At 40.7% G+C, this 17,146-nt stretch overlaps 2 protein-coding genes across 3 annotated transcripts in view; one reads left to right on the top strand and one right to left on the bottom strand.

Annotated features, from left to right (window-relative positions):
* The window catches only part of nf2b (NF2, moesin-ezrin-radixin like (MERLIN) tumor suppressor b), a 10,971-nt gene extending 5,331 nt beyond the window's left edge, over positions 1-5,640 (bottom strand). Inside the window, exons 1-13 of the mRNA XM_071506004.1 lie at positions 5,319-5,640; positions 4,946-5,061; positions 3,564-3,689; positions 2,991-3,113; positions 2,734-2,817; positions 1,920-1,988; positions 1,656-1,738; positions 1,448-1,523; positions 1,195-1,332; positions 771-845; positions 567-680; positions 323-445; positions 1-86 (exon numbers count right to left, since the gene is read on the bottom strand). The exon at positions 1-86 is cut by the window's left edge and continues 132 nt beyond it. Of these exons, the coding sequence (XP_071362105.1) occupies positions 1-86; positions 323-445; positions 567-680; positions 771-845; positions 1,195-1,332; positions 1,448-1,523; positions 1,656-1,738; positions 1,920-1,988; positions 2,734-2,817; positions 2,991-3,113; positions 3,564-3,689; positions 4,946-5,035 (1,187 nt within the window). The 5' untranslated portion in view covers positions 5,036-5,061; positions 5,319-5,640. The remainder of the gene's footprint in view (positions 87-322; positions 446-566; positions 681-770; positions 846-1,194; positions 1,333-1,447; positions 1,524-1,655; positions 1,739-1,919; positions 1,989-2,733; positions 2,818-2,990; positions 3,114-3,563; positions 3,690-4,945; positions 5,062-5,318) is intronic.
* Positions 5,641-5,692: 52 nt separating this feature from the next.
* mettl27 (methyltransferase like 27) lies at positions 5,693-9,117 on the top strand. 2 transcript variants are annotated; one of them, XM_071506007.1, is made up of 6 exons: positions 5,693-6,078; positions 6,904-7,034; positions 7,413-7,541; positions 7,802-7,937; positions 8,319-8,414; positions 8,538-9,117. In XM_071506007.1, exons 2-6 carry the CDS (start codon positions 6,912-6,914, stop codon positions 8,744-8,746), a joined length of 693 nt encoding a protein of 230 aa, XP_071362108.1. In that variant the 5' UTR covers positions 5,693-6,078; positions 6,904-6,911; the 3' UTR covers positions 8,747-9,117. The 2 variants fall into 2 exon arrangements, with proteins under 2 accessions (XP_071362108.1, XP_071362107.1); XM_071506006.1 differs by having other exon boundaries at positions 5,933-6,082; positions 8,538-8,884.
* Positions 9,118-17,146: the final 8,029 nt, after the last annotated feature.

Below are 17,146 nucleotides of genomic sequence, written 5' to 3'. Positions count from 1 at the left end.
GCAGCCTTGTGGGCCAGCAGCTTGGCCTCCTCCTCGGCAATCTGGGCCTTCTCTGCCAGGAGGTCTGCTGTCTCCTCAGATCGCAGCTGTAGAAAAAGCAATGCCACATTAAAAAAAATAATCGTTTTTTTACAAACTGGTATAAGATAAATTGTGGCAGAGTTTAGGGCGCAGCATGACGGAGGAATCTGGCTCCAATTTTTTTCTTGAGCCAATTTCTATCACCATTTCTGTTACATAATTAGCAACAGAAATGTCACAACAGAAAGCATGTTCACACAAAACTCAAGCAATTATTTTATATCGAGGATGAAGCTCTTACGAGTGCCTCGTTGGCCAGTCGTGCCTCGTCCTGTAGCTGGAAAAGTCTTCGTTCCATCTCTTCTTTAGCTCGTTCCGCTTCCTCCCTCATCTGTTTTTCCCGTGCCAGGATTTGACGCTCCATCTAGACGGAAGCCAAGAAACCCAATTAGAGTAAGGTTTTGCAATTTCCATTTGCATGCATGAAGTGCATCCCATCTAATCTGTTATTCTCATTGCTCCAGTGGAGTTGAGAGAGCACTGACCTTCTTGCGGGCCTTCTCCTCTTTAGCCTGAGCCTTCATCTGCTGCACTTCAATGGAGTCCACCTTCCTCCTCCTCATGAATAGATCATGGTTACCGATGCACAACTGCAGGATCTGGACCCAACCAACAATATGTTACTTCATGTAACTTTCATTTACCTTTGATATAACTGAACAATTAGATGGACGAACAGGTTAACCAACCAGCTTGTTGACACGCAGCTGAGATGAGTAGAACTTGAAAACATCTTTCTTCTTGTCCAGGGGTTTGATTGTGAACTGCAACATGGCAAAGGTAAACATTTCAGTTTTTTTCTGCTCTGCTGGTACCATTTGTTTTGCATTGTTCTGACAGACAACAGCTTTGCATGACAGTGATGAATATAACAATCCATAATGTCTTTTGCTATCGTAAAAAACAAACAAAAACAAAAAACATATGATCTGTTCAAACATATTTTCCTTAAATTAAATTTCCATCATGTTAAATCAGTGTTAAAGATGGAGTAACTAGAGGTCCCATTGTTCTACTTTTTCCAAAGTGACGGGAAAGAAACATAAAGTGCAGAAAGTAAACTGTCTGTGGACAAAGATGGCAAAGACCCAAATGGGTCCATTACTCATTTACCTCCTTTTCACTGTAGGAGATATTACGGATGTCGCTCCAAGGAAAGGACTTGTTAGGGTTGAGTTTGCTGTTGGGGCTGTAAATGTGAAGACCCTGAGCATCCACTCCAAGTAACAAGTCTGTGTCCCTCTTATTTTGCTGTCAATGTAAAAAAAATGGAAACCAGCGTGAGAGTAATCTTTAAAGTTGCATTTTTCATAATACCATGCAAAATGTACCTACAGAACATCGAGACACAGTAATTCACACTCACAGTGATGGCAAAGTAGCTGACACCGTACATCTCCAGGTCCTGAGCAATCTTTAGATATTCCATCTCAGCCTCGTCCCTGTACGGACAATGTAAAAAAGATAAGGAAGAGAACGCACATCAACCATGATATATTTATGTCACTTCGACTACAGAATCTGGGGCTACACCTTTTGTAAGGGTGTTAATTTCTCTGCTGGTTCAGTCCTACCTGGCGATGCCTCTGTGCTCTGCATACCAAGCTGTGATCTTCTCCTCCCACATGTCAGCTGTCATTTGGTATTGCATCAGAACCTGGGACGCACACGCACAGGATCACAGGAAAGACAATATATGTCTACACGCACACAGGCGCACAAACACTGGCTAACTGCTGCAACACTGAAGTGCACTCAACAGACATTTCCTCCAAGTGGACAACCTGTTAGAACTTGCTTTAGTAGATGGTCAAATATGCACAGGACTGGATACTTACTCTTTTTGGCAAAAGCTCATCTTGTGCCAAGAAGCCTGGCTTGTGAAAGTTCGGGTCATAGTCCCCATACTATGATTGAGAGGGAAACATGGGCATTAATGTTGCACATTAGCAAAACTTAAAGCATATACAGTTTGCACCGTCATGTACATCGAGGCAAAATAATATGACCACTCACAGATTAAGCAAATAATGTTGGTTATCTCTTAACTATGGCGTGTGTCAGGCTCTGAGATATATTAGATGATGTGTGATGATCGTTATGATCAGATCACTGGGTCAGATCATCTCTGAAACGGTAAGGCTCGTAGGGTGCACCTGGTCAGCCTTGCCGAGTACCTGACGACAGTGGTTTGAGGAGGGATAAAGCATCAACCGGCAATAGTGTGCTGGGGGATGTCCTAGAATAAGCCTGATCCGTAGCAGCTCCTCCTCACAACTTACAGGACTTAAAGAATCTGCTGCTACTGTCTTGATACCAGATACCACAGGGCACCTTCAGAGCTCCTGTGGAGTCCTTGCTGCTGTGGGTCAGAGCTGTTTCAGCATATTTAACAGGGGTGGTAATAATGTTTTGGCTGCTAAGTGATCTGTGCTGTGCATAAATCTATCTGGTGTCAGCTGTCGAGGGCGAAGATCAGTACACAGACATAGATTTATTGTTGCATTTGTTGGTCTCCTGAGTGCACGAGTGGACTTAAATGGACTAAATGTTTTGAGATACAAGTAGGACAAGCATCCTGGAGTTGCTGCAATAATTTAAATGACCATAAAGGGCCATTAACCTTACATTAACCTTGCATAGCTCTCTTACCTTAGCTTGGACAGCATATGATGCCAGCAGAACAGATGCTTCAGGGGAGCAGAATATCTCTTCATCTAATATCTGTTTTTTCACCTAAACACAAGTTGGAAGACATGTGTGAACATTTAACTAAAGGTGATTCATTCAGCTTTCTAAAACATGGAGATGAATTCTACTACCCACATGCAAAATAATACAATCACCAAAATCTCCAAATAAGATCAGACTAAAGGTTATTTCACAAGAAATATCATCGGCTAGATTACCTGTAAGAAGAAGAGGTGCTGAGTAATTTCTTGGACCAGTTCCTCTTCTACTTTTTCTGGGAAGAATTTAGCCAGGAAATGAAACGTTATGGGAGAGTCCTTGGGAACCTCCTGGTCCAAGACCTTGATGAACAAATAAACATCATTATCATTAGACTAGATTCACTAAAGCTACAATGTCACGTCTCTATCAGTGTCTGTGTTATGTACTAGCACAACAATTAACAATTAATTCGTCTACTGATAATTTGTTTTGTCTGACTGTCAGACAAAACAAGCAATCTGACAATGCAACCTTTGACTCTGGGAAATTGTGATGGCCATTTTCTGCTATGCTTTGACATTGTTTAATTAAAAAATAATCCAGGAATTAACTGATAATGAAAAATAATCGTGAGATGCAGTTGTATAATCCAGATTTGCCTCACCTTTCAAATTCTGGGTAACACATACAAATCATCTGCATCGTGCAAAATGTTTTCACCACGTGGCGTAATTAGTGATGTGAAATATTTTTCACATCACTCATTGTTTCCGACTCCTCCATTAGCCAGTTTGACCTCGTCTACTCACCCGTTTCTCTGGTTTCAGCCAGGCGTAAGTGTCCTTCACTGTGTACCTGAGTCCAAAGAACCAGGTCTCCCTCAAACCAACAGTGCGACACACCAGGTCAAACAAGTCTTTACCTTTCCACTTCACCTGAGAAGAACAGTAATCGACAAAGAGACCGGTGAGTTGAAATGATGAAAGGTAATGTGCTGGTTTGCAGCAGCTGTTCTCTACTTATTTCCACTAACTTCAAAGGTAACCCAAGTATAAACTAAAAACTCAAATAAAACTTTGCTTTTAATTTTATAATAAAATCTTGATGTGTCTGATTTACTGACTGGGCCTTCCTGTAGTCTGTTAGTGTGAGGAGTAAACACCTCCTCCCCCAACATCATGAAAAATTAATACACTTAGATAGAACATTAACCTTCAGGGAAATAAACAGAGGCCCTATTTCACTCAGAATATGATGCATTTAATGAGTGTGGATATTGTTTAGGAAGTCTCAGCCAGCTTCATGTATCTGGGAGGCTCATGACTTTTACTAAACAATTTCCAGGTAGATGCTTTTCCAAAGAAGTTGTATAACATCTTTCAGGAGGTATGTGTATTAAGATTGCAACAGTAAATAGTTTGGCACATGAGGAAACATGCCCAATTCCTTTCTTCTTCTGACCAAGTTTAGTGTACGGAGACTTGAACTTCAAAACGGATACATAAGCATAACCATGACTTGTGCTAAAGAATATATATATATACGGTACTGTGCAAAAAGTTTTCAGCTTTTTAGATGTTTAAATTCATATCCATTACGCAATTCCATCAGGAAGGCATCTGATCCCAAATTCATTCTGGAACATAATAATGAGCCCAAAAACACAGCCAGAGTCAAAGAGCTGTCCTCGGTGACGAGAAGAACGAGGAGTCCTGCACCAGATGGTCTGCCCCCCCCCACAGAGCCCTGATCTCTACCTCATGGAGTCCGTATGGGACAACATGAAGAGACAGAAGACACTGAGACAATCTAAATCCACAGAGGAACTGTAGCAAGTTCTCAAAAATGCTTGGAAATACTGTCACTACCTACCAAGTACTTTAACTTGTGCCGTTTTAAAGTTTCTTTTCTCTTTACTAGCTCTTGAAATCGACCTTACTTTACTTTTATAGTCTAAAACTTTTGCACAACATTGTATATATATTCTATATGCCGGACATTTCATTTCAGGCTATTCTTCAGTTTGCTGGTCCACGAATCAAAGACGGTTAATATATGTGAGCCAATAAATGATTATAGATTATGCAAATATATGGCTACATACATTGACCTGGACGTGGAAATTATCATCCATACAGAGACACATGAAGCATCCTTTCAGACTCAAAAGTCGGCCTGAAGAAATCCATACCTCACAGCTGAACTCCATTTCAGCATCCATGGTGATAACTTTGACTTTGAAAGTCTTTGGCTGTTTCTTCTTTAACCCAAGGATGGACATTTTGAGGGTTTTGCTGCCAAAGAAAACTGAGGAAAGAGAACAGACCTGCTTTCAGGATAAAACATAACAGCTAATAACTCACAAGACATTTTAATGCGATTCACAATTTTTAAACACTTGAAGAGACTCAAGCCACAGTTCTGGCAGTTAAATGTTATTGGATCTTGAAAATTACCCATCAGGCGATACTAATTTAATGTCTCCAGCGGTTTTTACAGAAGAAATATCTGTTACTTCTTTGTTATACACCACATGTATTTGAAATGTAGATGAGAGTCATTACCAGGGAGTAAAGTTACAAACGTCTGCCGTCCGACAAGGCTCAGGAGAGGCTGGGCTTTTTGTTGCTAAGCTAACTGCTATTAACTCAACAGCGTTAGCTTCCCAGCTATGCCACGAAAACGGACCAAAACAAGTTGTAGAAGGAGCGGAACTTTTGATTCTTCATGATGAAATCCACCGAACAACCGGACTTTGTAGCTATTAAAGTTTTCAGAGAAATAGAGACAGTTTTGCTAACGTTATCGGCGGCTACGTGTTTTAGCTGGTTAGCTTGGTGTTAAAAAGCCAGAACGACTTTTCATGAGATTTTTTGTTTTGACTCCCACTCTACAGGTGGGAACATGAATAGCAGTTGGGATATAGCTACTGCGCATGTGCATGAATTTGGAAGCCAGGAAGTGTTGCGTCTCAGGCGGTTTAAAGCGTGGTTTAAAGGCACTTTAGGCAGACTGTGGTGGGCGTGGATGCAAAAGCAGGGACTGCTGAATTATCTGTTTGGCTGCTTGTTACGAGCAGCACAGTAAAAAGCCCGCAAAAAAGAAGAAGAAGGAAAAAAGGCAGACATGTGCCAGTGACGTTCGTCTCCCTGACAGTCTGCACTGAGGGAAAACCGCCCAGTGAAACCTCACACTGCTCCAGCTTCCTGCCCTCTGTGTCTGCAGCCCGACTTAAATGCTGTTCCACTGTATTTGTGAAACGAGCAGGGGAAGCAACTTGATACAGGATTGTGAAGAAACTGCCAGCCAGGCTGAGAGGCTGCTGTAGGTAACTCTGTCACCACTGTCTGTGCATATACATCTAAGCTGCCTTTGAACTGGTGTAATGTTAAGCAGTCCTTGCAGCAGGCAGTATACTTTTCTAACCATAGGACAGGTCAAACAGACCCAGTCGACACTACTTGGACAATAACCACAAATACCACAAGGTTGCAACTTGTTCAACAAGTTATCGCTGCTTATTGATAAGTTATTAGAAAACTCAAAACTCTGTGCATGAACTACCTGTTGTAATTTACTGCAATTAGATTTCCCCAAACTGATTTAGAGCTAGACAGACTTCAGTTTAGTTTAGCTTTACACATGGACGGATTGAACAGGTAGATTGAACAGATGTAACCATGTAAACTGTAATCAGTTTGTACCTTGTTTTGCATATCTTTTAGTTGTTTTTGTGCCTCAGTCTTACTCATTTTATGTCTCCTTTTAGTTATCTTCTGTCTTCTTGTGTTTCTTCTGCACCTCTTTTAGTCTTTTGGCATTTCTTTGTAGTTGTTTCATTGACTTTCTAACTTTCATACAAAGGCTCTGGTCCAGGGGCTCCCTGACCCATTGGGGTTCTGGGCCTGTGCCCACTAGGTCCATTAAGTGAACTGTCCATGGCTACACATGATATCACAAAACAACTTACAAATCACATATCACTTTAACGTCATATCAAAACTATACAGTAAGGCGATCAGACTTGATAGAAGATGAATGGTCACCTGTGAAGATATATGCACACAGAGCTGCAATAAGTGTTCTGATATCTGTTTTAGTTATTTTCACCTGACTCTGTTGCCTCTGTTTCTTTCTGTCTTTGAACAGATTTTTAGATGATGTCAGTTTCCACCAACACATTTGAAAATGTGAAAGCAGTTATCTTATCAGCACATAAGAGCTCTACATCAAGGGACAAGGTCAACTTCTACAACTCCTGGGCAGAGAACTATGATCAGGTGAGATAACTGAAGCAACACATTACTTTATGTCAGCAAATATGTTGGCAGAATTTTTTTATTTTAATTTTGTAGTCCTGTTAATTCATAGGACAGATGTTGTAAATAATACAATGAAGTCAACTGGCTGAAAAACTAATGCTAAAAAAAGAATACCATCCAAAATATATAATTTTATGTGGCTCTGTATCTGTGTTTTTATAATATTAAAAATTGCCTCTGTTTTCTTTAAAATGTAAATGTACAGTGCTCACAGCAATCCTATAACCTAGTATATATCTGATGGTAAGATCAGTTATTAATACATGTTAGTAATTAATAAATATGTTCAGATACGTGTTCATGTTCACAGTTCTTCCTTAAAACTTGTTTGAATAGGATGTTGGTGTTCTGGATTACCGAGCGCCAAGTCTTGCAGCAAACAGCATCTGCTCCCATTTCAGTGGCGACCGGGAAGCAGCGGCCGTGTTGGATGTGGCCTGTGGTACAGGACTGGTGGCCAAACAGGTAAACTCACAAGAGTCTGGCCAAAAGGAAAAGCTGCATCCAATTTAGAAGATGAAGTATTAACAGTGAATGTGCAGAACTTTCTTATGATTGTCTCTGTGCATATTTTAGCTGTTTGGATAGAAATGTTTACTTCAGACCTTTCCTGTCCTGATCCTGTGATTTAGAACAGCACAGAACCTATCCCTATCGGTTTTTAGTCTCCATGTCCAGCTGATTTGATCAGTACGACTGATTACCAACCGGTCTCTGTTGTACAGATGAAGAGGTTTGGATTTGGACATTTTGTGGGTATTGATGGGAGTGAGGCCATGCTGGAGCTGGCCAGAGACAGCGGGTTGTACCGGGAGCTGAAGCAGTCCATGCTGGGAGAGGAGACACTACCTGTCCAGTGGGGTAATTTAATGGTTTATTATTTCAAACTAGGTCATTGATCATTGTGATTCAGTAGATGATCATCAGGTGGTTTTATTCAGCGTTTTTGTGTCTTTGTTATTTTTATGTTCTGCTGGCAGCCGTTTCTGATTTATTACATATTTATGTCACGATTGCAATAATGTAATGTTGTAATGTTGTAATCACTACTGCTGAAAGTTGTGATTATTTTATTTTTTAGTCTGTCTTTGAACAACTCTAAAAACTCAAATATATTATGGCAATGAAATATTATGAACTGTTATTATCAGTAGTAGTAGTAGTTGTATACATTACATTTGGAACCATAATTATCTCCTTTTGAAGTGACACTCTTCTTCCACTTCTCCCCTCCTCTTCCAGCTGATTCGTTTGATGTGGTTGTGATCGTTGGAGCTCTGAGTGTTGGTCAGGTCCCAGTTGCTGTGGTTAGAGAGCTGTGCAAATCCACTAAACCAGGTGAGGAATTTGCTTTAATGCTACCTCAACTGCAGTTCTGATCTTCTGTTATAAAATCAGTATCTCCTCATATCATCAACACTCACTCAGCCACACCACTGCACTGTTGCCTATAACCACCAGGTGGCTACGTTTGCATGACAACCAGAAGCAACCGTGACAATCTGGAATACAAAGCTGCCCTGGAGCGTGAGCTGAAGCAGATGGAGGAAGAGGGGCTTTGGCGTTGTGTAGAGGTCACTGAGGTGGAAGACTGGGAGAGGGCAGTGTCAGAGCAGGAGGACGGCTACATATCTGGCGCTGTGTACCTTTATAAGAAACTACAACTATAGCACAGTGCCCAACTGTGTAGATGTGACTTCACAACAGTCAAAATACAGAACAAAACTATTCAAAAAGATGCAAAATATTCAGATAACTCACTTTACCCCTCACATAGAAAGTGTAGGATTTTTTGATATTCTCAGTTTCTTGTAAACTCAAAGCTGAAAATGTATGTAAAACTGCTTTCACAGATGTAAATATAAGACTTGAAATTTTCATGTTTAACATCTATGTTACATGCATAAGCATGTTGCAATAAAATTGGTATCTGAAAAATGTGCTTGTTGTACTTGTGAACCACGTCCAATTTCTATCTTGCAGATATGCAGTTAAGTATAAATAGAATGTAGAACAGTGTAATAAATGAAGATGTAACTTATGTCTGGTCACTGTGTCTTTGGTGCATTAATATCTGCTGCATGTGAATAGGACAAACAGGCTAGTTAATGAGTATGAATAAGAATCATGCACTTTGTAATCAGCACAAAGATTCAGATAATAGGGTGTTAAATTGTAGGCCACTCATTTTCTATTTAAAGCAGTTTATTTTAGTGTTACTGTAAAATTTATTCTGAAGTGCTGAACATACTGTTTTGTTGATAAATGATGAGATCTACGCTGAGGGAGACAGAACTCCATCAAGTTGTTGCTGTGATATTTCACAAAATGTGACCACCAATGGGCACCAAAGGAGAAATGTACTAGTGGTCAGTCCACTAGATGTTGAAATATTTCAGTCTGGACTAAAGTGGCTGACAGACTGGCAGACCAACATCTCAGGTAGTCTAGTTATGAGGCACAGTAAGACTTTATTGATAGAAATTTACTGCAGCACAGAAGCAATAATATATTATGAAGTATATGGTATTATATAAGATTTATGTGGAGTAACACGCTATACAGTAATAATAAAATGCTATAAAATAAATATGATTAACATTATATAGCGGTATAAGTAATATAAAGTCAACATGTAGTTCTCACTATCACCTGCATTCTTCCATGTAAGCATATAAACATACTGTTTGAAGTGATATGCTCACACTTGAATTTCTCAGTGCAAATCGGTGCATTAAATGCATTGGCAGCAGCTGTCACAGCCAGGACAACACAGCAGCAGGAGGTGATAGATCATGAAATCTCATATGCCTGGCACGAGGTCTTAATGCATTCCCTCAGACTGTAATGGATTGTTTTGAGTCTTGAGGTTTCCTTTCTGTTCCAAAGTGGTCAGCTGCCATATTCCTGCCTACATCCAGCCTACTCCTTACATCTGTCTCCCTTTGTGTTGCACACTACTTAATTGGTGACTCTAAATTGCCCGTAGGTGTGAATCTGATCCTGAGTGACTGTTTGTCTCTATATGTGAGCCCTGTGATAGACTGGCGGGTGTACCCCGCCCTTGCCCAATGTCAGCTGGGATTGGCTCCACCCCCCCAACCCCCCTGCGACCTGGTTTGGATAAGCGGTATAGATAATGGATGGATGGATGTTCTGGACTACCATGCAGCAAATCAAGCAAGCATCAGCTCCTTCCATTACAGTGGTGACCGTGTAGCAGCTGTTGTACTGGATGTGGGTTGACTTGACTGATGGCACAGCAGGTAAAATGACAGCAGCAGGCAGAACATATTTGGTTTGTCTATTGCTGATAAAAAAAGATAGAATAAACAGCATAGAGGATAATAAAGAAATCAAGCTCTATTGAGCCATTTTGACCAATGATTATATCTTTGTCGGCATGTTTTCTCTACAAGTGGTATGATGTATTTCTAAGAATACATGTGCACAGGTGAGTGTGTAAGCACTTACTCCTTTTGATTCTGTCTGTTTTGATCCAAATAAACATTCTGATTTTCTTATATGGGACCATAGGGATTCACCTTTTCTATCCAAGGTTCATCACTTTGACCTCAGTGACCTGTATCAAGTTAAATGTGTGTGTTTGACAGATGAAACTGGATGGGTTTGGACATTTTGTGGGAATTGATGGAGGTGGCCCAAAATAAAAGGCTGTACCAAGACCTCAAGCAATGCATTTTGGGAGAACAGCTGCTACCTGTCCAAGAGGATGGTAAACTAATTATGTCAAAAACCACCAGTGAATGTTTTACTTCTGTAAATATAAATAACAAATGAAATCACCATGCATGATGTCAATTGATCCAGCCACAGTGAACCAGCTAAGAATTACCAGCCGGCTGCAGCTCTACTGAGCTTTCTAACTTGTTTAAAACTTGCAAATTTACTGTTCAGTCCCAGTTCATACATCATTCCCGTTTTTGGCAGCAGCAGACAGCTGTTTTCAGCAAATAAGCAGTGATAAACAAAATAATTCCTCTCCAGTACCTGCCTGTCACATAAAGTTAGGGACTAGCTGGTATAGTCAAGAATGAACAAATATCGAGCAGTTATTTTTGGAGCAAACCAAAACGGACCTGAAACAAAATCAATTTAGGGATAATGTATATGAACATTCATCAGGTGGCCAAAAACATGACTGATATAAATGATAATGTTGCTCTGTGTCAGCAGAGACGAGTACTTCTTTGCTAGAATGTTAACTACAATAACACGATAAGGCAATAATATGTCAGGGCTGTGAGTTTGGCAGCTTGCTCCTCACCAACCCAAAAAGATAGTCAAGAATAATACATAAATAAAAAATGCAGCTGTAGCAAAAAGAAAGTGTTGGTTAATTGAAAAAACAGAAAACTTTGTGTTGTTAACTGATTGTGTTCACTCGCTCTTCACCACCTCTTCACTTCCTTCTGCAGGATCATTTGATGTGGTTGTGATCTGTGGAGTGTGGGTCATGTTCCTTTAGATATAGTCACAGAGCTGTGCAACGCCTGCAAACTAGGTAAAGATTTGTGGTGGGGACTTCGATTTATATTGCATGAAAAATCATGGTGATTGTTTTATCTTGTGGGTAAGTGGTATTTTTATTTTATGTAGGTGTTATCAAACCATTCTAACTCTTCTGTTAACTCAGCATCACTGCTACACTGTCACCTGTCCCCACTAGGTGGCTATGTGTGTATGACAATCTGGGGTACAAAGCTGCCCTGGAGCGTGAGCTGAAGCAAATGGAGGAAGAGGAGCTCTATAGTTGTGTAGCTGTCACTGAGGTGGAAAACTGGGCAAGAGCAGAGTCAGAGCCAGAGGATGGTTACATATCTGGTTCTGTGCACCTCAACAAGAAGCTGTAGCACTGCAGAGATGTGACGGTTTACGTACTGTATCACACGAGCACATGTAGACAATAAAATATGCAAGGAGATACAATGTATTCAACCCACTCGACACTTCAAACGTCAAGTGCCAGGATTAGTATTTTTTGGCATTGTCGTTAATAACGTTGAGTCTGTCACATTGTGACAATAGTGCTTCCCTGTCTGTGAAGTTCAAGAGGAAAATACATAATGTGGTGTGTAATACAGCATTTAAAAACACAATTTAGTGTTTGTAAGGGAAAATGTGCGAAATACAATTATCAAATAAAACGTATTTTGATGTATGCTGTAATTACATTTTTTCCACAAGTTGAAAGTACAGCATCCTGTAGTGATCTGAAATCCTTTGTTTGTCTTCTTCGTATCGTTGTTATACACAGTCAGTTAACAAATCACAATGCACATCTCCTTTTTTAATTCTAAAAAATCTGTGCATGTGTACTTAAGTAGGTGTGCTATGGTTTCTTTGTTAACTCCCATAATGCAAAGGGTCCTGTCTTGTTCAGATTAACCACATTACACAATACAGCATAACATACTGTAGCTACAATACTCAAGTCTTCAGTATTTCAGTATACTCCCATTTTCCTTTTCCCCATATTCCCTCTGTTTTCCTCTTCCTGTCCACTCTCATTCCTGATGCAATCCGGTCTTAATAAAGTTAAAATATGCAATAGGAGGAGTATCCCACACTCCTCCTTTGCAGAGTAAATCTGCCCCAACAACACAAGGCATCCAGACCACTCATACTGCTTGCCAATGATATTGGGACAGTCTTCAGTCTTCAGTATTTGCCTCTCACATAAATCCGAACCATAACTGAATAAGCAACAAAGTAAAAAAAACAAAAAAACAAAACAAAACATCTGTAATCATAAACCATCTATGGTCAGGGATCTGGAGTTAGAGGCTTAGCTCTGAAGTCTCTGAATGAGTCTGGGTTCATGCATCGATCAATAAAAATGTGCAATATAGGAAAGTGCTATATGACTAAATGACTACTACTACTGCTATTACCATTATCATTATCACTTCAAACACACTGTTAACTGTAAAAAAAAAACTGCAGGTTATGCACATAGCCAATGTTTCCTGAGAAAGGGAAACAAGTTACAGCCCATTATTATGGGGGCTGCATCCTCATGAGACCAACCTGAAGAACTGGCCCCTATTTGCCTCCCTCATCGATTATGTGCATAACCTCTTGTTCTTTTTTGCTCTCTACATTCGGTACATGACATGAGTATGGGGACTTAGCAACCTGCTCTGAAGCACCCCTGCAGACAGACTGAAAAAAAAGGTCCAGCCTTAGCACAGCAGTAATGGTGATGTCAGTGCACCACAAGAGGATGAGAGCCAAGGGAAATTTCTTCAATTCCCACGTGGCAGGTGGAAACAGCCAACAGGTAAACTTTTATAGTGGAAAAGACGGACATTTCTCCAGTAATGCATTAAGAAATGTCGACATATTCCAACACAGAACTTTTGCGAGAAAAAATGGTCCTCACAGCAAGCATCAAATATACACAACTGAAGCATATAAAACCCCCGTGGAGATGTCACTTTGGCACTCTGTGTAGCGTCAATAACATTGGCAGGCAAACCTGTGGCCATCAGTTTCTTCCTTTCAGTGGTCAAGCCCACAAATCAAAGATTTTTGGATGTGAGTGCTATATTTGCCCATGAGCCTGCACAGTAGGTCTCTGCACACAGAGATACACCATGGTCTCCCATTCAACAGCATCATGATCTTCATGAACCAAGCCCTGGATCAATGCAACCAGAGGAAACGCCCACAGTCCAAGGCCACTGATGGGCCAGTGAGCCTGTCGCGCCACAGTGTGAAGTTCTTTAATATCAGCACAACTTTTCTACTTTCAAAGAATTGAGAAGAAGTTAATTTAAAATGATTTATTACAGCAGTAAATATGGAGTGGCTCTGTTAGTCTCAGCTGTTTCCAAACTGTCCCTGATCTGATCAGGCGCCTTACCATCCCACTATCAAAACAACTATAAAACAGCCATTTAGGAACAACAACACACAGGTACTGAAGCCCATGCAAAACCCAACAAGGAAATCCATAAAAGCAAATGCAATACAACCATGCAGGATATATGTGGCACATATTTTACATTTAAATAGTTTCTTTGAGCAGTGTTGACACGTCTGACTCGATGGGCACAACGACGGTGGAACTGCCAAATGTGCCCATATCTGTTCCACCTTGTCTGGATGCGGTCTTCATGGCACTTTGAGGCACCTGGCTGCACAAATCAATTAAAGCCAGGATGGTTCCGTCCGCCTAAGTTGGAAGATATCCACTTAATATCCACACTTAAAGAAAGGCTCATTTTCTAATATTTGTTAATGCAGGGGTTGTATTTATTTAATTTCACTACAAAAATCAACAAAATGTAGAATTTGCCTTCGGTGCCCAAATGTTTGCAAGCACAAGATCCTCAATAAAACTACAATTGTCTTTGAGCATTTGTATGTTTTTTGACCTGTTAGGTGTATTTTTGCTCTTTGGACAAAACCATAGCCATAGTGTTAATAATTACACTGACAGCATAACAGCTTCAGATCCATACTGTATGTGTCACGGTTTGAGGGGGCAACTGGGGGGAGGAACCAAATGCAGACACAGAGCAGGCAGGCAGGAACCTTTCAGTGAAGATCCACCTGTTTTTAATTTCCACTTAATTTCCACACAGGTGCCTCTGTGTCATACAAGTCTGCCTTGAGGCTCTCAGCTGTTCTTCCATCTCTCAGGGCCCACTTGCATTGCCTCAAAAGTGCCCGTCACGCCTAGTTTGGTCTTGTTGGAAACGTAAGACATCTGTTTTCAACCTCAAATGCTTGTCAAAGGTAGTAACCGATAGCAGCACTTTCTCCAATGCAAGAAAATTGCATCATCACATTTTTTTAGGTATGCTCAGTGTCCTTACAAGCCCCTCCTGGAGTGAAATGTGATCGGATCCCACTTTGTACACAGAGAGCTGACGAACAAACCCACCCCTCTGAGACAGCGCTGGTGTAACAGGAAGGAGAGGAATCGATGAAATGTGCCTCAATTAAACAGTTGCTCCTAATCTGATTTCTCATGACGATATTCATAACTCGCAATGTTTTTATGAAAAAACACTTTTATTTTTGTGATCTGTGGACCCTAACAGACTAATGGATTGTAAATAATGGAGAAATGGACAGAGAATACAGCTTCTGGGCGTCAAACAGGTAGGTGGCTGTTATATCTGGTATACTGTGCTGGTAGATATTAATAAATCATATTTATGTTCTTAAGGCACTTAGCTCAAAATGAACTGAATATTTGAATTATGGAGACTCTGACTGGTCTAATGAGGTAAAGCATGTGTAAAGCATATGTATAGTGACAAAAGTTTAAGCATTTACTCCTTCAGCACAGTTCAGGAATGTCAGATCGGAAGTGCACAGGCCAGCTGAGCTTAGGAGGTTAATGGAAGAGATGGTGATAATTAGGGCTTACAGACAGGCAGGCAGGAACATGAAGAGGTAACTAGTAATAGGAACTTTGTAATTTTGATGTCCTTATGCCAACTAGGTGGTTCTGGTCAACTAGTAAACGGTTGCTTATTTATGCCAGATCACTGCCTGTTATGGCCAATGCACTGTGCCTACACATACCATTGCTGCTGCTGCTTCAGCTACAGGCCGCTGCCTTCCTTGGCCATATTTTGCTCATGCACTTTGTGTTTGTATACTGCTCCTGGAGCTGCTGCTTTAGCTGCAGGTCACTGCCTGCCTTGGTCAAACTTAACTTAACAGGCTGGGTTTAATTTCATTGTTTTTATGTTTGTTTGTTATCACATTTTCAGGCTGTATTACTCCTGAGAGAATTCCTTCAAGGACAAAAAAAAAAGGATTAAGTGAGATTAACTGATTACACAAATTTCTACCACCAGTGATGGACCGTAATTAAGTGCATATGCACAGTGCACGGGCCAAGGCCAAGTATGGCTAAGGCAGCGGTCTGGTGCAAGCTCATCCACCCCAACCTCCTCCTGCCAACTGGCTGCCATTAATAAATGTAGCGCTTCATTCATCCAGAAAAAAGGTTGCCTCTCAACATAATCCAGCCAGTGATTACACCACCATCACAATGTACCCAGGATGTAACTGGAACAATGAGATACAGTTTAGCATCTAACCAGATAGTGCAAAGGAGCATATGATGATTATGCAAATTTAAAACAAAGGCACAGTACAGAATGAACCAGAATGACCAGAATGGGTGCCCTGCAATAAAAAAGGAAACTTTTCCTGCTCTTGAATCGCTTTAAGGGCTTTTTACTGCATAAACTGTCTCAGTAGCAATGATGGATCCGCTAGGATGAGATTATGATTACTCACAAAAAAGGATTTTCTAAGAACTAAAGAAGAGCTAGGGAGATAAGTGGATGGGGGAGAGGGTATCCCTCACAGGGACTCATCACAACGTGATGTCCAGCAGCCAAAGGAATATCAGATTTGGGAGAATGAGTATCATTCAGGGAGTTCATTTTGCTTGGAGATGGGCTTGCTATCTCTTTAACTCTGGAAACCCCTGCGACTGGTTCTCCCATCTGTTTTAGCTATGAGCTGTCCCATGGCATTTGGCACACAGATTAGAGTAATAGGGGAGAAGGGGCAGGGGTACGTTTAGAGACTGTGAATTGCATTCTAGAAGAGAGGACGGGCCACAAAGACATAAAGGAGTGAAATCACGTCTTACACAGAGAGAAAGAGAGAACAGGTCTTTGACAGGGTTTTGCTGTGAAGGCATTTAAAGGAGTGAAATAATTGGATGCTGGAGGCCTCGTTTCAGCAAAAGCAAGAATGCAAACTCCATTCTTTCCATGAGTGTGAGATATGTGGAGGAGGTAAAGTCGGGTGACAGGGGTTGTCATCCTGTAAAATGGTTTTAATAGCTTATCTTTAACACTACACCATACATTCTATATAAACGAAATGAGGGCACTTTTTGCTGAAGAATTGTATCTTAGGAAGAGGCCAAGTTATACACTGGTATCAGGGGATCTACACACTGTATGGCTTTTTCAGAGATATTGATCCTTTCATGGCTATTCTGCTCCAGTGCAGATGAAAGCGGGCTGCTTCCCTGCTCAGTATCTCACTGGTGAACTTGGCAA

Source organism: Trachinotus anak, unplaced genomic scaffold (assembly GCF_046630095.1).
Source record: "Trachinotus anak isolate AG129_WGS33_773 ecotype Australia unplaced genomic scaffold, CSIRO_AGI_Tana_v1 ptg000020l, whole genome shotgun sequence".
In the NCBI taxonomy this organism is placed as follows: Eukaryota; Metazoa; Chordata; class Actinopteri; order Carangiformes; family Carangidae; genus Trachinotus; species Trachinotus anak.
The sequence above is the reverse complement of the archived record's forward strand: the minus strand, read 5'-3'. Positions and strand labels throughout refer to the sequence as shown.

What these genes read in the sequence shown, in the direction of transcription:
- mettl27 (XM_071506007.1), top strand. Translation starts at nt 6,912, where the DNA reads ATGATGTCAGTTTCCACCAACACATTTGAAAATGTGAAAGCAGTTATC. An exon ending in GGGCAGAGAACTATGATCAG is followed by an intron (nt 7,035 to 7,412) that starts GTGAGATAACTG and finishes TTGTTTGAATAG; the next exon opens with GATGTTGGTGTTCTGGATTA. An exon ending in GACACTACCTGTCCAGTGGG is followed by an intron (nt 7,938 to 8,318) that starts GTAATTTAATGG and finishes CTCCTCTTCCAG; the next exon opens with CTGATTCGTTTGATGTGGTT.